The sequence below is a fragment of the Fundulus heteroclitus genome, chromosome 1 (genome assembly GCF_011125445.2).
Source record: "Fundulus heteroclitus isolate FHET01 chromosome 1, MU-UCD_Fhet_4.1, whole genome shotgun sequence".
In the NCBI taxonomy this organism is placed as follows: domain Eukaryota; kingdom Metazoa; phylum Chordata; class Actinopteri; order Cyprinodontiformes; family Fundulidae; genus Fundulus; species Fundulus heteroclitus.
In genome coordinates this window covers 26,532,280-26,553,902 of record NC_046361.1, presented here as the reverse complement: position 1 = coordinate 26,553,902, position 21,623 = coordinate 26,532,280, and the positions used below count along the sequence as shown (strand labels likewise).

Genomic DNA, 21,623 nt, shown 5'->3' with positions numbered 1-21,623 from the left:
TGCCCAAGAAGGCAGGAGATTTATTCTCCAGCTGATGGCGTAGGCGTCTGATTTCGGCAAACCAACAACAAGCTAGTCGAAATACCGGAAAGAGCGAGGGTTTGCTTTCAAAATAAAAGACGTCAGTTGAGATGCTTTGGAAATGCAGCGGTTAGAGCAGATATTTTATGGAAGTATTGGGATTTGTGCTCATATTTGATGATGATGATGATGATGATGATGATGATGATGATGATGATGATGATGATGATGATGATGATGATGATGATGATGATGATGACCTTTATTGTCCGAAAGGAAATTTGTCTTGGGTACAGACTGCATAGTCGAAACCATGGCTGACACAATAGGTTCACACATAAAAACACTACTATAAAGATTCTCACTACGATAAATCATATTTATTATTTTATTTCATTCTATTTATATTTTATTTACTCGCCGACCCCTTCTTAAGCATTAGTCCAGTTGCTCACTTCACCGGTTACGCTCTTATTTTGAAAGCCGGAAGTAAATAATTGTGTCTCCCCGGCGCTGCATTGATTGGCTATTGCCTCTCTTCTGACTCTCCGGTTGAATCAGTCCGACAAGCCGGCGGAGAGAGGCGAAGGGAGCCTCAGCGCAACGCGATGGAGCGGTGCTAAGAAAGCCGGCAGAAGAGGAAAAAAAAAAAATTAGGGAAGACATAAACAACTACATGACCAAAGAAGCCGGACCGGCCCTGAGCAACGCCGAAAAATAAACCACCATGCAATTTAAATACAGACGGATCTGAGCAGTGGAGCTGCTTCTTTCTTCAAGGTTACACCGCACCCCCCCTCCACGTCTTCTCGTCTCGTCTCAGATCAGCTGGCGCACGTCGGTCCGCAGGCACCATGTCCGCGGAGGAGCAGGGATACCCCCGAGCGACGCTGCTGGAGGCCCGGCCGGAGTGGCTGCGGGCCGAGGTCGAGCGTCTTTCCCGGGAGCTGAGCGAGACCACCGGCGAGAAGATCCAGGCGGCGGAGTACGGGCTGGCGGTGCTGGAGGAGAAGCAGCAGCTCAAGCAGCAGTACGAGGACCTGGAGGTGGAGTACGAGGCTGTCAGGCAGGAGCTGGACCAGCTGAAGGAGGTAGAGCGTCTCAGAATATAGAAATCACCCTTGCTTTATGTTTTTTTTACCCAGCTGCCTGACGATTTTTTTTATTATTTGATTATGGCATATGCGTTATATGTTTTGTGTTGAGCAAAAAGAAAGGGTTGCACGTCATATTTGAGCACGCATCAGAACCATCCTGCAAGGTCAAAACTGCAAGGGGAGGCAGGGATGCTACTGTGGGCAGCTCCCCCCTCCCCCTCCCCCTCCCCCTCCCCCTCCTTTGCTCAGGGAGTCCCCCCCCTCCCCGCCCCTGTACTGCCACCTTTACTTATTGATGCAGCTCCTCTCTTTCAGGCCTGGCTCTCAGATAAGCCTGGTGTGTTTTGTTTTCAGCAACCTGAGTGGTAATCATCATGAGTAGATCTGCTGAGTGCGTTGAAGATACCGATATCGCAAGGCAGTGATGTGGACAAGGCGTGGGCCTGTGTGGATGTATGCATAAGGTTTTATAGAGTTAACAGCTTCAGAGGCAGTGGCGCCTCCAGAAATATTTCATAGGGGTGGCCAGATGGAGCCTCTTAAACTCTTGGGGTGGCACTGAAACTAAAAGCTGTAATTTCAGGATTTTATTCTACTGTTGTAGTAAAGCTGCATGTAGAAAACAGGCTGAATCAGAAAGACTTAAGTAAACGCCTACTAATATCTTATGGTTTTTAATGGTTTTCTGAAATTTTAATGTTCCTAATGATCTAATGTGCATAGCCCAATAATGGCACAGTTAACATTTTGAGTTGAACAACAATACATTTTTATTGTGTAATTACATTAGGAATAAGGTGTACATTTATTCATTTATTGGAAAACAAAACAGTTACTAAGGGAAGTAGATACTGGCAGATACAAATAAAAGTGCAATCAAAGCCAAGGAAGAGCGTCTGTCTTGCTGGCTGTGCATGATAGGATGAAATGCTAAACTGACACTACTACAATAGACACTGGCACATGGGGGGCCATGGCCACCCCTGGCCACCCTCTGGAGGCGCCCCTGTTCAGAGGTTCTTAAAAAATAAATAAAAAAACACCATCAGGCGGACTGCGCAGTTCAAATAGATTCTCCACCAATCAGTGGGCTGGAATCAACTCATTTTACAAGGGCTTTGGTGATTTATTTATTCGGTTTATTATGAAATGCATGAAAACTTTCAGGCTCTAAACTCGTGAAATCACAGCATGTGTTTTTTTTTTTAATACCCTGTTTTTGAGTTAGAACATTTTGGGGATATTTGCTTTGCTGCATAAATAGGGATCATTTTGTTTTACCTGTTGCACATTTCCTGCTAGTTCCCTAGAAATCGCTTTGGGCCACATAGCAACCCGAGTGGTGCATCTCTAAGTTAAAGCTAGAGTTAAACTGTTCTCCCGCTGTAACGCAGCACAGCCCCTCCCCAACTTGTAGCTGCGCACTATCAGTCAGCTGGCTTAAAGAAGGCTAATGCATTTTTACGTTGCACACACAGGAAAGGTGAACTCGGTTGTTCTGAAATGTTTGCGGCGATCATGGTATCACAAACGATAACAGCTTATTATGTACGTATGTGATAACTTAGACTTAGATAACTTTATTTGTCATTTTGTATGCACAGAGTGCCTACAGAACGAAATTTCGTTGCATACAGCTTGTAAAATTGCAGAAGAAGAATTTAATTTTTACAGTATGAGGTGCAGCAGTGATTTAAAAGTAAGCAATTTAAATGCAGACAATGCAAGAGAAGTCACAGTGTACAGGTGAGTATTTTTTTAAAACCATTTCTTTGTGCAGAAATTGATTGTGCAAGGGCATTGGTGCAAGAATACGGCTTGTAATTTACCGTAGATTTAAAATACGGTATAAGGTGCAGCACTGATTTAAAAGTAAAACAATTGAAATGTAAACCATGCAGAAGAAAGTCACAGTGTACAGGTGAATATATTAAAAAAAAAAAAAAAACAATTTGTATGTACAGAATTTAAAACTAAGAGTTTGGCAACTATTAACCTACATAGATGTACATAATAAATATGTTCCATTGTTTTACCAGCAATGGGAATAATTCACACTTTTCTGTTTTTAAATAAATGCAAGTGAACCATGAGATTGCGTTTATAATGTCTTGTGTTAAAACCACAAAGCAGTGGTTTTACTAGCTAAGGTTGTTACACCGACCCATGCCTGACCTGTTCTCTCTTTTTGTGTGGAGTGCTTAAAAAATGCACACAAAAAAAGAGTAAGTTTTCTTTCCTGCATTTTTAAACGCTTGCATATCTGTCTTTTATTTGAAGCAAAGCGTGTTTTAAGGCCGTGGATGTTGGATCCGTGTTGAAATGTCAGTTTGAAAGCTTATCAGTCTGCCCTCTGAGCTCGCTGGGCCCCGGCCGCCCAAACTAGAAACTCTCATTCGGTTGAGGAGGGCGGGAGCAGGTTTGAATTTTGAACCTTCCCGCTCAGCTGCGAGCCGCCTACAGCTGACGGCAGAAGAGTTACAACCCTCAGGGAATGGAAAGAATGTGGAGCGGCGTGGTTTATAAAAAAGGGTCACAAAGAGTCGGATAAAGGATGTGTCTGTTTTTTTTTTTCTGGACTATTCCCCTGTGTCGGATCACGCTGCTTCCAGTTTTCTTCCTCCAGCAGCCGTTTGTCACCGCGCTGTAATTCAGAAGGAGAGAAGTGTGCTGATCTTAACCGTGGATCTCTTCTCGCCGTTCATACCGGGGGGGGGGGAATAAGAGCAGATTTCAGACTTGAAACCACTGGCTGGTTGATTGTTGCTCATATCCTCCTCTGATGTACTCATTCCTCTTGTGTCCTTTCGGTAGGAGCAGCCAGCCTGTAGCTGAAGTGGAAGTTTACTTCATCGTTGCTTTATGCCAGAAATCTGCTCATCGCCTCTTTGGGGGTTTTGAGGCTCATGGGAATGTTTTCCAGTCCTCTGTTTCTGCTGCTTTTCTCAGTATTCCTCTCTCTGTCACTCTCCCTTTCTTTTTCTCTGTTTCTTTCTCTCTGTCTCTCTGTCTTTCTCTTTCTCTCTCTCTCTGTATGTCTCTCTGTCTCTCTCTGTCTCTCCCTCTGTATGTCTCTCTTTCTCTCTGTCTTTCTGTCTCTTTCTCTGTCTCTGTTCTCTCTCTTTTCTCTCTTCTCTTTCTCTTCTCTCCTCTCTCCTCTCTCTCTTTCTCTGTCTCTCTCTCTCTCTCTCTATCTCTCTCTTTCTCTGTCTCTCTCTTTCTCTGTCTCTCTCTCTTTCTCTTCTCTCTCTCTTCTCTCTCTGTCTCTCTCTTCTCTCTCTTTCTCTGTCCTCTCTCTCTTTCCGTCCTCTCTTCTCTCTTCTCTGTCATCCTCTCTCTTTCTCTTTCTTCTCTCGTTCTCCTTCTTTCTCTCTCTTCTTCTCTCTCTCTCTGTCTCTCTTTCTCTCTCTGTCTCTCTCTCTGTCTCTCTCTCTCTCTCTTTCTCTATGTCTCTTTCTCTGTCTCTCTATGTCTCTTTCTCTGTCTCTCTCTCTCTCTCTCTCTCTCTCTCTCTCTCTGTTCGTAAAAGAGAGATAGGATGTGGTGTTAGGACTCTCCCAGCAGCTGCTGCACAGTTTTCCCACGTTTTCTTCTTGGCATGAAGTTCTCTGTCTGTCACAGAGGACAACAGCGAAGCTCCACATAGAGGAAGCCGGTCAGACGTGGTCTTAAAAGGCTTACACCAAGGCTGTAGATGAAGTTTTCAGTTTTTTATTTTTAGCAATACACTCAATGAAATCCTCATGAGAAATCCAAAGGTTAGTTTGGTTACAAGTATTTTAGGATTTCCGACACAGGATCACCCAGGTCAGGAGAGTTATGAAGATAGAGAAATGGTAGCCATCCAGCTGTTTGTTATTCCATCCGGGGATGTTCTTCCATCCCTCTGTGCAGAATCCATATTTAACGTCATGGTTGGACCCCTGACCTGGGTACGACAACTGTAATCGCAGTAGGCTCATGCTTTGTATTTTTTCACTCTAAAACCTGGCTAACAATGAGCCTCCTCTAACCCTTCTCTTCCCTTTAATAATGTCGCATAAGGCGGCACAGCCTTCTATCTGTCTGCTTAGTAAATTCAGTCGTTTGCCTAAGAGCTGTGACAGAGAATGTTTTTTTTTATTTTCTATTTTGCCCCTGGGTAGGGTGGATCCTGCTAATTTTAGCTTTCAGATCACATCTTCCATCCCTTATCCTGCATCCCTCGGTTCAGTCATGAAGGGCAGAAATGATGTTATCACAAGAGAAACGCAAACCCATTCTTCAAACATCCCCCCACACTTCCTCTGTACCGTTGAGCTGCAGTAGAAAACCACCTCCCCAGACTCGGACATATGGAAAACCGAACATTATTTCTGTGTTTCCACCTGTAGTGTCGAATTTCAAATATCGATGAAAGCCAAAGAGAAAAACACTAGTCAGTCATCCTTCCAGCCTCTTTGTCTGTTTTTGACTGTGATTCTGTTGTTTTCTGTAAAGTTGCCTGCAGCCGTGACGGGAGCGGGATAGCTAAACCTGCAGCTAGGTGCTCCCGGGTACACAGTGGCTATTTACACTGACACCAACAGCGTCTGGAAGTGACCGCTCTTTTCTCTGGAAAGGCTTAATGAGTTGCTCGACACACAATCCCAACGAGCGACTGTAAACCCTCTCCCTCGCTTGCTGGCGTGCACAAACAAAGTAAATCGTCAGGGATTGGGTTTTAGAAGCGCCCACATATACGGCTCTCGGTTCTTGTTGAGAAACCGTCAGAAACCAACAGGACACCGGGAAAGCTGCTGATGGATGGCCGCTCTCCGGCCTCTCCTTGTAGCCAGATACCACGCCCCCCCCCCCCCCCCCCCCCCCCCCCCACGCTGCTCCTGAGGCAGGAAGATGGAGGAATGCCGTGCATTGCTTGTTGCCTGGTAACAGCCGCCCTCCGTGGTTTAATCTGAGCAGCCGTTCTGCTTCTTCAGCAGGTGCTGCTGTGTGAGAGCGTTTGTAGGGAAATGCTGCAGCGACATGGCTGGGAAACTGACCAGAACTAACACAGATGACTTTAATGTATCACAATGTCTTTTTACTAAGTCTGTATATTGAGTCCACCTGTACTTCCCTGCCTCCTTTAAAGCACTATAGCAGGGTGGCTGCATGTGACTCCATCGGCTGTGGGCCTTTAGTGCAGACCCACTGCAGTACTCTGTCAGAGTAGCCCTGCTGCTCTCTACACTCATTACAGACCTCTGGGTCCAGTGCCTCTGTGCTACTTCTTGAATGCACGAACAGCGTGAAAGCTTAAGTGTTACTGTGCTTTCCAATAGTATACATACCCCGTAATCCTTTTCAACATATCCTTAACATGAAAATTTAACCAGCCGGGTGTGCATTTGTATTTGGCTCTCTTTCCTATGATACCCCTAAATAAGATCCGCTGAAACCAATCCAAAAAAAAAAAAAGGACATCACCAGACTGGTTAGGGATGAAGTTGTGGAGAAGTTTAAAGCAGAGTGAGGGTATAAAGCGATAGCCCAAGCTTTGAAATCTTCAGTGTATCATTTTAAAAACGCAAAGAGCATGGCAACACTGGAAGTTTACCATTAAATAGCTGCTAGACTACACTAACATGCAAAGAGAGCATTAATCAGAAGAAGCAACTATTGCAACCCTGGAGGAACTCCAGAGAATCTGTTGATGAGACTGCTGTTAGCCGTCCTTTATGGAAAACTGGCAATAAGGAAGGCATTGTTGAAAGAAGGGAAAATGAGAGATTTGAATCTGATGAACACTGAATTTAACTATTAGGCCTGCATGCAAAACACTACGGTGGGAAACTAACACTGCACATCAGTCTGAACAAACCAACATGGGGTTGGCAGCATCACGCCAGGGGAATGCTTTTCTTTTAGCAGGGACAGGGAACCTGGTCAGAGTTGATAGGAGGATATTTAGAGTCAAATACAGGACAGTCCTGAGGGGGTGGGGGGGTGGGGTGGGGGTGCTAGAAGCTGCAAAAGACTTGAGACCTGGGCCAGTGGTTGATCTTCTGACAGGAAAACGCCCTCAGGCGCACAGGATTGGTTTAGGTCACATTTCAGACCTAAATCCATTTGAGAATTTTTGGCAAGACCTCAAAATGGATTTCTCCATCCAGACCGACTAACCTTAATCTCTTAGGTGTTTCTCTAGTGTCGACTAGGCAAGCCTGAATAGATGGGCACTTTTAAGGCTTTTTTTTTAATTTGTTTCCTTGAAAACCATGTTTGTGAGAGAATAAGACAGCAAAATTATAATTTTTGAATAACCATGTACACTGTAACAATTAAAATGCTTAAGAAATTGTGACAGCTAACTAAGATGTTTCTGAGAGAGGTGGGGACTTAGCTCCAAAGCTCTCGGCGCAGCATGAGCTGGTGTTCAGTGTCAGTTCTGAATCTCATGAGACGAGCGCCGTGGCCACAAAGACATCATGTTCTCCGCAAAGACAAAATGCCTATTATGTGTGCCACAGTCTTCGTTTCTTATTTGCTTCTACTCGGCTCCTGGTTCCATTCAGCCTACAGACTCCAACCTTAACAAAAGCCTCCAAATGGTTTCGTCTAACCTCCGTTCCAGTTCTTGGTGTCCAGTCAGTGAAGCAGCAGCAGCTGTGCGGTGCATTGTTGTGTTCAACCAGACAAACACTAAGAATCATGAAGCCAAGACAGGCCTGTTGGCTTTGTGTGTCTTTGGCTGTAGCCAATTGGGGTTAACTGGTCCTCAGCTGTCACATATCCACAGATGGGTAAATGGGAGGAGCGCACTGTGTACTACAAAGGGTATATTGAGAGAGTCGTTCCTTTGTTGGCTAAATTTGAAAGCTTTGTCTACTTTAGTGCCTTTTTGTAATGGGAAACCATTAAAGGATAACAAAAAAAAATTCTGGTGTTCCCTAACAAAAGCTATGTGACTCTGAGCGCTGTCTCTGATGTTAAACGGGTTGGACGGTGATTGGATGTCACTGGAAAATACAAGGAGGACACAAAACCAGTGGTATAAATAAAGTCGGTCTCCTTTTATGGAATCGCTACAGCAAACTACTTCTCATCACTCAATTTCTTTTCAATTCTCTATTTTTTTTTTAAACTTCACTTCCCTGTTCTGGCCTACTTTCTGGGCTTTTTTTTTTTAATCTGTGCCCAGTGGCGCTCTTTGCAACCACACCAAAAAACCTTCCAACATTGTTTGCTGGCTGCCCCGATCTGCCCTTTTATCCGTGATTTTTTTTTTGCCAGAGAGCAAGGCTGCAGTTAAGGGGTAATCTTTTCTAAATGGCACTAAATAAAGTCCCAAATCCCCTACCCTCTGGACATAAGAGGATGAATCCCTGCCGCTATGTGCAGGGCTTACAGCAGTCTGGGAGGCTGCCAGGCCCAACCGCACTTATTAGCAGCTTCCATAGCCAGAGACGGCTACTTGTTTTTTTTTGGGATAATGCCGATAGGGGCTCGGGTGTCCAACTTCTGGTCCATTAGCTTACTGCAGTGTTAGCCACTGTGCAGGCAGGTCTGTAAACCCCACTGTTAAACTCAGTAAAGTAAAGAAAATACTTCAAAATTATAAAAGAAATGATCTCCTGTGCATCCCTGTGGCTTATCCTTAGTCCACTTTGTACAGACATATGGTATTGTGCAGTAATGAAAGATTTTCTCTGCTGAGTTTAGGTGAAATGGCCCAGCGGTAATCCAGAATGATTTTTTTAAAAGCTTCTGTCCTCGACTCTGATAAACAAAATACCACCGGCTCCCCATCCACAGTTCAAACAGAGGTCAAGTTTACCCTGAAGCATTAGGGAATGGAGGTCTGAGTCCAGGTTTTAGTGTGTGCTTTGTTTGGTCTGCACTATGGGTGTTATGTTTGCAGTTAAAACACAGTGGATGCACCCGGTTTTAAAAAAAAAATGCTAGTTTCGGGGCAAGACAGTCTAACATGTTTGAATGTTCCCGATTTGAGGTCAGAGCGGTACCATTGGGTTAGGTCTGTGTTTGCCCATCTTTTTTTTTAAATAGCTCATTCGTTTGCTCCCGTCATTTGTAAGTTGAATGAATAAACCTTTTAAGATTTCATCAAACTGTGATTTCTTTTCTGATTCAAACTCTGAATTGTTACTCCTGCGAAGATTCTGGTGCTACGCGCTCTTTCAGGACGGGAGAACGCTGCAAGTCAACGACTCGACGCAATCTGCTGGGTTTCCTCAGATGGAAAACTTTGTAACCAGTCTGTCTGGATGATTTCATTGAATTGACTTTGCAAAATGCCTTGAGATGACATGTGTTGTAGATTGGTGCTATACGAATAGAATTTAATTGAGTTTGATTTTTTTTTTTTAAAGATTTCATCAAGCCAACATGTAATTAAACTCAGGCATCCGGCAGCAAGGAAGTTATCCCTCAACACGACTACTCTGACACGCTTTTGCAGTACAACAACGACAGAACGTAATTCCTGATTCGGGATACCCTAGTTTTTAAGGATTGCTTGAGCGTCTGAATAAAGCCAGACGTGGATGTATTGTTGAGAAGCTTGACGGCAGCCTTTGCAGGGTCATGATTCTGTTACTGTAATCCATTTACTGGAGGCTAGGAGCAGATAAGGCAGGAATCCAGGCTAAAAGCAGAGCATGAGGTCATGGCCATGACTGTATGCCTTACACAATACAACATGGCTTACTCAGTCAAAGGTCAGCCTCCTGTTTTCCTCCTTCTAAACTGTATACTGACATTGACAAAGAGGGAAGTGTCAGCATACACAATACTTATCCATGCGTTCCCATAGGCGCTATTGTTTCGCTGCGTATCCGTTCATAGCTCTACAGGCTGATAAAATCCTCGCCTTTATAAAAAAAAAATAAAAAAAAAAACTCTATTCCTACTTGGAATGGGTTAGTATGAAATGATCTCGCTATGATTAAAAAAAAAAGTGTCATAGTATTTACACAAAGATTTTAATTTAAAATAGATGTAATGTGATCGCATTGCCTTTATGTAAAAGTGATAAGGAAACAGTTATTCCTGCCACTGCAGAAGGAAAGGAAAATAAAGGGTGGAAGCCAGTGAAACGTGGGTTGAGGGTTAGGTTGGTGAGTTTGCATCACTCCTTAAAGCATCACTCTAAGCATCACTCTAAATCTAAAGCAGAGCCCATTGCTTTCCTCCGAGGCTTGTACCAGAATGCCCACAGACGTTCCTTATCTTTTTCGCTGTGTCGTCCAAGCAACGTGATTGGCACAGTGGGAGGCTCGTAGGAAATGCATAGAGGACATCTGATGCTTGTTTACTGCGTTTTTTTGATTGAGTCTTATCTGCGGAGTCTTCAATCAAATCTCTCGTCTTCCTTCTATTGAAAAGAAGTGGAAGCTGGCCTCCCCCTTCCCCCAGCTCTGCATCCTGTTTACATGTGGGCAGTCCTTTTTTTTTTTTTTACCAGAGAGGAAGCATATGAAATATGACCTTTTATCAGTCCGGGTATTTTTTTATTTTTTTTTTTCCTCATTGGATTGGGGGAAGTGACCACATCTGGTTCATTAAGCAGGTCTCCTCATGATGCAGCTCTCCGTCTCACCAGAGTTCTCATTTCTGTGTTGAACATGGATTTATTGCAGGAAAATGTCTCTCTAACTTTTGTTGTGCTGAATTAAATCAAATATCTCTGTCGACGAAGAGAGTTGGAACATATCTAAGAAATACCATCCATCCCTTCCTCCATCCAGTCCTAAGTAAGGGTTCTAGTTTAAGCCCAGCCTTGATATCATTTCTGCCATAATTTGCTACTCAACATTTGTGTTCACCCTTCAGAAATGGTTCGAAAGTGGACTGGGAAGACTTCCAGGGGGTAGTTTTAAATTACAAGGTATAGTATTCCTGAAGAAACAGTTGAAAGATGCCGGCGCCGTCTGCATGACCTAAAGAGACAAACTCTGAGTTGGTTCTAGCAGACAGATGGCCTTCGCCCCACCCCACCCTCAGATCTACACCTCTAAGGGCTTCGACATGCTCCACCCATATGGCCACACCACTAAACAGGAGTTTTGTCTGCATTTTCTGCCTCCAGACATCTCGGGTCGTCCTCTGATTTGAAACGGGAGATGACAAGATAAAACCGCACGCAGATGTTCTGCTTTGATGACACGATTGACGTTGTGGCTCGTCCCCCGGCCTAGTTCAGCCTCGCCCGCTCACCGCGTTTACGTCGTACACTGACTCGCAGATTAGCGTCTTGTGTGTCGCGGCCAGTAATTAAGCCAGAGCCCGGATTCTCTGAAGCACTGTCTGCTTTTATTAGGCCATCTATTCGCAAATTAGCAAAGCCAATTTTAAGGGCCGTCTTGCTCTAACGCCGCAGTGCAGCCCGAGTACAGCGGCGTGGCTGCATTCCTCCCACACGTTAGACTCACTCCCTGTTACCTTCCTCCCTCCCCCATCATCTCTCTGTTTTCTCGGGGCCCCCCCTTTTTGTAAATAGTCTGCTCGGCCTGGTTCCCTCTGTTACAGTTTCCAATATGAGGCTTTCGCTGGGTCCGCACTCTGAAGCCTGAGGGTTCCAGAGTGCGGACCCAGAAGAGAAAGGAGTTCATATCTGTTAAATGGAAGGGTTTAAGTCAGGCGGGGGCTGGTTGGGACATTAAAATTTGAAGCTGGAGATGTAAAGGGTAGCGAGATTGTAACTGGATGTGTGCCAGACTCTCAGGGGTCCTTGAAAGAAGCGGACAGAGAAGGGGGGATATGGGCTTTGAGGGAGGGGTTACTGGGCATTGCATAGGTTTCCTGTGGGAACCAGCTTGATGTTTTTATATGGGGAAACAAATGAGGGTTACTTTATCAGCTGGCTGAAACAGTTAAAGGCTTTCGTTTAACACAAACCATGTATTCAGCAATCACCTAAATCCTGCCTGAGCATTAATCTCACTGCGAAAACAGACCTAAAACTAAGTTAAAAGTTTCTTGAAATGAGTGTATTTGTACTTTATTTGAGCAGGTAAATAAGATAATCTCCCGAAGGAATAAGACTTTTGCACTTAAAATAGGAAGAAATCATCTCCATCAACTTATTTTAATTGCAGTATATCGAATTATCTTATTTTAAGGGTAAAATTGCTCTTTCCATTGGCAGATAATCTCATTTACCTGCTCAAATCATGGACAAATACGCTCATTTCAAGTAAATTGTACTTATTTCTAGTTCTGTTTTTGCAGTGTAAATACGATGCTTTTATTTTAAGGGGGATAAATACCCGGCTTTCATCTTGAAGGTGAAGCTGTAGCCAGTTTGGGTCGCTACCTTAGCACGCTTGTGTGTGCACCAGTGCTGCCTCTTGTGAAAATAGTCCTAAATATAAAAATATATCACTATCCCAGCCTCAGTGTCTGCATTAATAATATTGCAAATGACTGGAATGCAGTGTTTGTTTGTTGATATATCCGATTGTCATGAATGAACGCTTTGCTTACCGTCCAGGCTGTTGGATGGGGTCCCACGCATGACGGAGATTTTAGACCAAGCCCAAGATAAAGAAAGGTCAGAGAGGATAGAGAGCGTTGGAAACAATGAAATGGTTAATTTCAGTCAGTCGTTCCTGACCTCAGTGATAATGTGATTCTATTTGTGGAGAACAGGCTGCCGTTCTCTGGGATTACGGCTGGAATTTACACGATCGGACTAAACGTGTAGTTAAATGCGTATTTTATCAACGACCTTACAGACATCGGCAGTGTTGCTTTGTGAAATGCCAGGTCAAAACGGGAGTTTGTTTGCATTGGACAGATGATTAGGGTGTCTTTTATTCTGGGGGGCCTTTATATTTCCACTTGCATGAAATCCGTTCAACACAGAGAGGACCGAGCCACCACCTTCTTTGCAAATTAACATGAAACACATGTGCATGGTGATAGGGACGTGAGAATTGTACTACTGTAGGTCATTTTTTTTGTGTGTTTGGCCAGAACCAAGGGCAGAACCAGGCCACGTAATCGCTTATTGGGGTTTAGATGTGTGGAGGAAAGAGAGAGAGAGACCGTCGACCGAGGATGGATCGAATGCAGCAGCCGTGCAGAAAGGGCGAGGGCTAACCTCAAGCATTATCATGACTGAAATTAAGTTGTTCAGAAATGACAAATCATTGCATTAAAGTCGCAATATCAGAGGCCAGAAAGTGGCAAATTCACCCCGGTTTATTAGGAAGGGCCTCGCACTTTACCAAGAGTTGAAAATGATGATGGAGAACTCTACTATGGGCTTACAGTATATAACATTAGTCTTAAATCTGTGAAATAATTGATGTTTTTTTGTTTATTTCAGGCCCAGCTCCAAAAAGCTAAACTGCTTAACATCAGTGAGCGATATTTCTGCGTGGGTGGGTGTGTCTGAGTTCTCAGATGTGTGTCTGTGCCTCTGTGTGTGTGTGTGTGCACATGGCCTCAGCTGCTTTCCTTGTTTGCCGTTTTTTTTTTTTTTTTTTTTGTCACTCGGGGAATAAAAGGCTTTTCTGTGGAGGAAAGCACATGTGAAGGTTTCACAATGGAGGAAAACAGTCTGAAGGTCTATCTAGAAGAAAACCTGTATGATTTAGTGTTTTTTTTTATGTTTTTATTTTCCAATGCGGTAGAGCTAATTAAAAGAACCAAGAAAAAAATTAATCAAAGCAATCAGAAAGCAGCGTATCATTTGCTCTGATTGGAGGGGCTTGGCGAAACGGGCGAGGGCCGCAGCCAGCGTGCGAGGGAGGAGCGCTGAAACAGCCATCTGCGCAGCCCTCGCCTTAACCCGCTGCCTCCCGCTCTGTCACTGTAATTGGCCTGGTAACCATAACGACGTCTACTCCCCCGGGGTGCGGGCGCGTGGACCTGGGAGATCTCATCCAGACAGATTGCCTGGCAGAAAGAGGGAAGCGGCAGGCCAGACTACAGGCAGGCACAGATAAGGCTCCGTTTGCATTGCAAATGACCGAGGTTGTGAATCCAGAGATAAAGCAACCAGATTCCAGGTCTGACGCCGACCTACGGGTGCCCTGGGAGGCCTATTGAATTCCTGTTTCACCCCCCCTCCCCTGAGACCCCTAAGGCTTTCTTTTTCCTCCATACTGCCACACTGTAGCAGCTGAACAATGGAGTCAGCTAACAGAAATAAACAGATGCTTCCTTGCTGTGAAGCGGTTGTTAGGGTTAAAGCATTAAAACAATGAGTTTAGAACCTTGTAGTACACCAAAAGCAGAAAAAAAACACACCTTATTGCCAATTTAACGCACATTATGTTAGCTCAACAGCATCATGTATAACGCATTATGGTCAGATATAACTAACTGTAAGGCGGGGAGAATTACACAGATTCCTTAGCTTGCTGCTTTGGCCTTAATGACTATTTTTACCGTTGTAATAACAGAGAAACAAGTCCCTGCTCACCCTCAGCGTAGCCTGAGAGAGTTTACCGACGGTCTCTTCCTGGACCTGCGGGCGTTTTACCCGTTAGAATTATTTTCTCAGCAACCCGGCCTTTGTTAAAAGCATGACGGTGATAATTTAGCGGCCGCGTTTGGACGCCACGGTCTGGTCCTGCTAATGGACCACTTCGCTCAGAATCTCTAATCATGACTGCCGATTACTGGCGCTTCCAGTGTCAGAGTAAAACATCAGATGTAGCTGCTGGAAAGCATTAACCAGGCTTCTGTAAGCGGGGAGAATCTATGTAGCAGCTGCGTATCACTGAGCTCCTGCAGCCCAATTATCTGATTCTCATGTTTTTTTTACGGTTGGGGATCAGCCCTTCAGTCAGGCTTTCTAATGAGCCTCATGAGTGTTATTAGTGCGTGGCACGTAGAACACCGTCAGTGCACCAGTGCATGTGTGCATTTGCTGTATGTGTCTACTATCTCCTCTGATGTCTCTCTTTTTTTTTTCCTGCCTATAACTCAACACACCCCCCTCCCCAACCAGCTGCAGGTTCCCGGTGGATTTAAGAGCTCCATGCCTTTCAGTCTCGTGATCGCTGTCTCCTTCAGGGGAAAAGCATTTCTGTTGCAACCTTTTTCTCTGACCTCTGCCGTCGTATTGTCTATGTTTGGTGTTCTTCAGCACTGGCGAGCACGGCTCTGCATGCTGCGCTTTGCTGGAAGCCCTCTGAGGCCGTCACCTCCGGCTCCTTCTCCCGCAGATGGGTTCGAGTGCAAGGATTAGCACGACTACAGCCCCGGTTGACGCAGGATGGCTGACTGCAAGGCATGCACCGCTTGAATTGTAAATAGAATACGGGTGTGTGTGTGTTGGGTCCGTGAAATTGCGCGGGCCTGTGTGTATGTGTGTGTGTGAATAACGGCCCAACGGCTCTGTGCTTTGCAGAGAAGCAGTGGCTCCGTGCCAGCAAACATCTCTGCCTCCCTGGTTAGCGTTTCTCTCACCTCCCCTGTTCTCCTCTCACTCTCGTGTTGTTTAGCATTACAACACCTTGCAGTCATCTCAGGAAAGTGTTTCCATTTTCCCTTCCTACACTCGAAGGCCTCTTTTTGTGTGTGTGTTTTTTGTTTTTTATTCCTGAGATTTCTAGTTCGCTGGTCGCTGACTGTAAAGACGTGCTCAAATAGCAAGAAGGAGACGAGTAGTGAACCGGAAAGATTACTGTAATACATTTATATCAGGATGAAAGGGAATCTGTCTGTCCCCATCCCCCAGTTTAAACTAAATCATTAGCTGCTATGTTACTCATTATAGCAAAACAAAGGGTGTTAGATAGTTAAGTGGCTGTCTTGTAGAAATAAAGAACTGGCTGCTGTGGGACAGGCTTTACATGTTCTACATAATTTGGATACAGAAATAATCAGGGGGGGCGAAGATCTGCAGAGAAATCCACTGGTTTTGCAGCTTTATCGACCCTGACCATGCAGTTGGAAAGTCCAAAATCCAACCTTTTTCCTGTCACTGAACCCACCATACATAAACACTACCCAGGTTGCAGTAACAACAAGAGATACTGTTATGTTTATATACATTTATTTGTTGGTTTGACTATGTTAAATATTGTGTAATATCTTTCAATTTACCTGCACTGCAGCTGAGGTTGTTTTACTTTGCTCTAAAATGAATAAATCAAAAAGAGTTCTATATATTCACCATTAGTGTTGCGTATAACAATGAAGTCATAGGAAGTACAGCGATGCAACAAGCTAGTTTTAAAAAAAAAAGACTGTATGACATGTCAGTACATGCCTGCCATTCATGTGGGCTGTGAGACAACAAGAGAGCACGACTTTCAGCAGATAACAGGAAGGTTTGAACACAGACAGCAACAACAGAGTTGCTCTGTTTTTACCTTTTGAGCTTTTAACCATGAAAATGCCAGCAACCATTTTGAAAATCTCGGAGCTAATATAATCTCAGTTTTCAAGAATATTCATGCGGACGAGACTGCCATTTTAGTAATGCTAGCCGCGCTAACATCCCCAATGTTTGAATTTAAAATGTAAATTCCTCAATCAGTTTTGTTTGAATGACCGCTAATGGCAAGAAGGCCGTAAACAACCTTTTGAATTTGCTTCTCATGTTTTCTCATTGTTCTTAAACAGAAATGAGACTCAGATAAATTCTGAATCACATATTAAAGTTAATCAGAAGCCAGAAATCAACCTTAACTTTCTGATTGGTACATCTCCAATAGAGAGCTTTTGAGTCCCGGACAAATAAATTACCAAGTCTGTTTAGTATAGAGTAGTGGGAACTGGAAACCGCAAGCTTGTTAGACGCATAACCCCGTAGCTCTGGAGACACAGCCAGCTAAATATAGAATTATCACACATCTCGGGGCAATTTGTGTTAAACTGGCTGGATGCGCAGTGGCCTGTGAATTCAGAGCAAAGTGAAGAGGAAGGCAACGAGCGGGGCTATTTATCATCACACACTATGACTCCACGTGAGCCGAGATTCACGAGGCAGGAGGTTTGTGTTTGCTGTTTTGTGTCTCTTGCACTTCCTGTCTTCGTCTGCAGTTGCAAACAATGAGAACCCTGCCGCCGATCAGCATTCGGGGTTGCTGAATCACTGCTTTGGCATCCGGAGCCGACCTCGGCTCTCAAGCCATCTGTGGATGAGTAACAGAACCGGTCAACGCCACACTGCGTTATTGTTCAGCATTCGCTACAGGCTCTCAGAGCCCAAGAATGCCTCTGAGGAGATTGAAAATCTCAGTTCGGCATCAGCCCACACTGTGGTCCACAGATGCTGCCAAAACATTCATTTATTACATTAGCGCAGGGATGTGAGGAGAACACAAACGGCAGTTTAAGTCAGCTGGAGTCCGATTCTCAGTGTTTGAAGACCTTCACGTCTCTGACTGCTCACAAACATCACTCTACGCTGCACCATAGGTGTATTAACTGGGTTTTAGGTGCTTTTAAACAGATTCTCTCATGTTAATCTAATCTAGAGGATGCAGTATTTCATGTCAGGACATTATTTTCAATCTTAGCCAGGAACATTGGAGCCAAAAATCTGTAAATAGATGTGTATTTCAGGTCCTCTGTGCCTCTGAGAAAAGATGTATTGATCTGTTTTTTTTTACCTGCAAGAACCTGAAACCCAACCCCCCACCCCCCTGGCCTGCTGTGTTTTTGCTTCACAGGTCGGGTGATTCACAAGCAGAAGGCTTCTGTGTTATAAAAACAAGCTGTGAATGCTGTGGTCTGTGTTCATACGTTCCTTTTTTAGCTTAGATGACACGGCGCATCACGAGTCCCGCCATTTCCCAGCTTGGGTCTTTGTTAGGTCTGATACCTTCATAGCAACGCTTGCTAAGTGGCAGTGTTTGTCTTCAGGTTTAGCTCCGTCAAGCCGATCGCCGCATGAAGTAGGCTTCCTGTAAACTAAAAACACTAGAATAGCTACGCACTTCTTCCTCCTGATGGTCCGTATCAGTTCACAAACAAAGTTGTCCATTCCGGTTCAGCTTAGGAACACACATCCTCGTTTCTGCTGTGGGAATTTTTTTTGAGGAAGTCGTGGCGTCATGATTCTAAAAGGGTGAAGAAATTACAACGGTGTCGTTAATCTTCTCCTCAGACACAAAGTTAAAGATCGTAACGGTTTTGAACTTTGGTCTATGAGTCGTAGTCCATGTAAAAACCAGGACAGTGGAGAGATAGCCCTGCCATGTGGTCGTTTATTTTTAATTCCCGTTCAGTCAGACAACTAGACAACAGGCTAGTTTTACTTGAATTTAATAATCCATGCCAGCGTACGTATATGTGTGTGTGTGTATATATATATATATATATATATATATATATATATATATATATATATATATATATATATATACACACACACACACATGCAGGAGTGGAGAACTGAGATTAAAGTCAGTGGGTCAGTGAGGTTTGGCAGGAGGCTCTTTTTGTTTGATTGGACTGATTGTTGCCCTCAGAAACCAAGCCTGCTTACAGATTAGAATGATGGGATTCCCCTGATTCTTGATTGGGTCAATCCTGTGTCTTTAATAATGTTTTAATCAAAAACAGCCTCCTGCTGATTAAGGATATGATTTATTTGGTGTGGGACACAGTTGGGGAAGACATTTACCAGACACTTTAATCCACAGTTAGAAGCACAAAGGAGCTATTGTCCCGCCCCGGCTCTCCATAGAATACCCATTTATAAATTGATTACTTAATTATGGAGAATTGTTGATACTAGAGATGTACAGCAGCATTTTCTGGTGACTGATAATGGGCAATTCTCACTTGGCCAGTCAGTCAGAAACTAAGAATTCCAGTCAGCGGATGCGCCATACTCATTCTGCACTCTTTAGTGTTGGTGCTAGCTTGTGCTAACAAGCTAATAGCTTGTGCTATTAAACCGCGAAGAAGACTTTGAGTGAGCCGTTTGTTTTTTTGTTGTCAGTGAAGCATTTTAATGCAAAATCAGAGGAAGCATTAAAGCTGTAAGCAGCTATTTAATATCTTCTCACCGAGACATTTCTTAAGCTCGTTGTGGCTGTAAGAAAGAGCAACAATCTGGCAGATAACATGAAGGCTAAATGGAGTAAAACAAACTTAATCTTTATGTTTTGACGTTTTCAGCCTGTGCATGTGATGGGAATACACAAATGTTTGCACTCTTTTGGAAATCTTAGCCAAAATAAGAAGTATTCTTTAGGAAACGCACGTTAAAAATTGTTTGCCATTCTAACCGCTAACATAAGATGCTAAAGACAGTTTAGCAACTTATCTCAGCGGAAAACCCTGCTTTGCAGTGGTTTGTCTCTGTCACACACCATGTGAGGACACCTCTTCATTGATCAATCATTGATTACCTCCCACTGCAGAAGAGCCAGAATAAATCTATTTTTAGTGGTCCTGTGTTTGTCTTATAGTATAGAAACGAGAATGCTGAATCAGCTAAAATGACGACAAAACCCAAGGTTTGGATGTTGGGTATACAGCTTTCTGATCAATGCATGTCTAGTTTAGACTTTATCCTTTTTATCATCTGATCGTTGAAGTTGGTCCAATTAAAAGATTGTTATTGCCATCTTGGCAAATGAAAAAAAAAAACACTGTGACATTTCTTAATTCCTGGCAATCATTCATTTGTGGCAATGATTTATTAAACTGTGGTTTACCTCTGGAAGGTGTGTTGGCGAGGCTTCGTTAGCAGATGGTGCCAACCTTAACAGATAAAAATATATGTGGCTCCACAGTTGGAGTTGATCTCTTCTTCCGTGCTACATTTCTGCAGGAATATGAGCCGTTGGCTTGTCAGCTCTCCTGTAACACGCAGAACTGCTTTTACCGATGCGCAAAAATGCGTCCAGGGTCTGCAAGTAGGTCAGTTTGACAAATGCAAATATAAACTTGTTGGGTTTTTTTTCCCTCTTAGAAGCAATCACTGGGATTAATGCGAGGCAGCAGCCTGCCACGCGTGGTGAATTGGGGTAGCTGGTCACTGAGAGAGAGAGAGAGAGAGAGAGAGAGAGAGAGAGAGAGAGAGAGGCAAATAAGGTCACATTACATACATGCAAACCCGTTATGAGGAGCGGTTAAAAAGACTGTTTCTACACAAACACCGACGGTTAAGGGATTGATAATAGAATCTGTTTTTAGACGGGTGATTTCTTTGAGAAAGGACTTGGGAGTGTGTGGCCTAACCCAGTTTCTGCTGTGATGAAGGCCTGTCTCTTTTAGTTGTCCGTCTGCTCTGCCTGTTTGCCTTTTTCCATCTGTGGAGTCACTGCAGAGCACGTGCAGGAGAGGCCAGCATCCTGCAGCTAGAGGAAGAGGGGGGGGGGGGGGGAATTTGGCGGGGGGTAAGACACTCTGATGCAGCGCAGATGGACCCTGACTGATAATCCCCACAGAGCGACGGGAGTATTTTAGTAGATTTTGCTCCACAGTCCTAAAGTGAACCGCTAAAGAAGAGATAAGTGTTGATTTAAAGTGGCTGAAGCACAAGTAAACGTTCCTTCTGTCACCTCATGACCCTTGTATCGCAAAATGTGCGAATCTCTCGGTCACCGCGTATGAAAAAGGGAATTACGTGACTCCTAAATTTCTAAACGGCTGCTCTTTTGCTCCTTTTTCTGCACATTTAGGCCTTTGGACAAGCTTACACCAACCACAGGAAGGTGGCGGCAGATGGGGAGAGCCGGGAGGAGTCTCTAATCCAGGAGTCGGCATGTAAGGAGGCCTACTACGAGCGGAGGGTCCTTGAGCTGCAGAAGGAGCTGCGGCAGACACGCAACATCCTGACCAATACCCAGTCTGAGAATGAGCGTCTCGTTGCTGTCTCCCAGGAGATTAAAGAGGTAAGGGGTGGTACAAAGTACATATCATACAGCTGAGCTCGCCTTCTTTTTAAAGAATAAAAATGTGTATATGTAATATTAGGATTGTGGCATAGCATATGGTCTTAGCTGACACTACAAGAAGACTTGGAGCACCACTGAACTCTTTGCTGCGGTGCATTTTTTACTTTCTTTAGTCCTTGGAAAATCGACTCACTCCCGATTTTATGCACATACCTACAGCCTGAAGTTGTGTGTAAACTTGAAATAAAATCATGTTTTAGTGCAGAGGCATATAAAATGTAGGAACAAATTCTCCATAGCAACGATTTGCTTAGTGTTTTTTGTACACATCCTTACTCGGGGATCCAATTTTAGCGCCTGTTGCTGTATGTTTGTCGACGGTTGCATGTTGCTGCAAAGAAGCAGCGTGTTAAGGCTTTTTATATGAAGTGAGAACAAAAAAAAAAACGAACTGAAATTCTTACAGCTCGTTCCTGTTGCGGAGCACACATAGTGCACGTTTATAAATGTATTATCGGTTCAGGGCTTGGTTGTTTCAGGGTATGATGGTGGAGATATCTGCTTTTTAACATGTTTTGACAACATTAATTACACCACAATGATTGTGGAAACGCCTCAGCTTTGATTTTGATGTGATTTACTCCGCCCGTATTGTCAGTTAGGGTGTGGCTATTAATATCGAAGAAAGTGGTTGGACCATGGG

The 21,623-nt window shown here is 44.0% G+C and overlaps 1 protein-coding gene across 1 annotated transcript in view; it reads left to right on the top strand.

Moving 5' to 3' along the window:
* The first annotated feature begins 568 nt into the window (after positions 1–568).
* The window catches only part of LOC105932297 (protein bicaudal D homolog 2), a 45,838-nt gene continuing 24,783 nt past the window's right edge, over positions 569–21,623 (top strand). The window contains exons 1-2 of the mRNA XM_012871390.3: positions 569–1,112; positions 20,705–20,917. Coding sequence (XP_012726844.2) covers positions 876–1,112; positions 20,705–20,917 — 450 coding nt within the window. The 5' untranslated portion in view covers positions 569–875. The remainder of the gene's footprint in view (positions 1,113–20,704; positions 20,918–21,623) is intronic.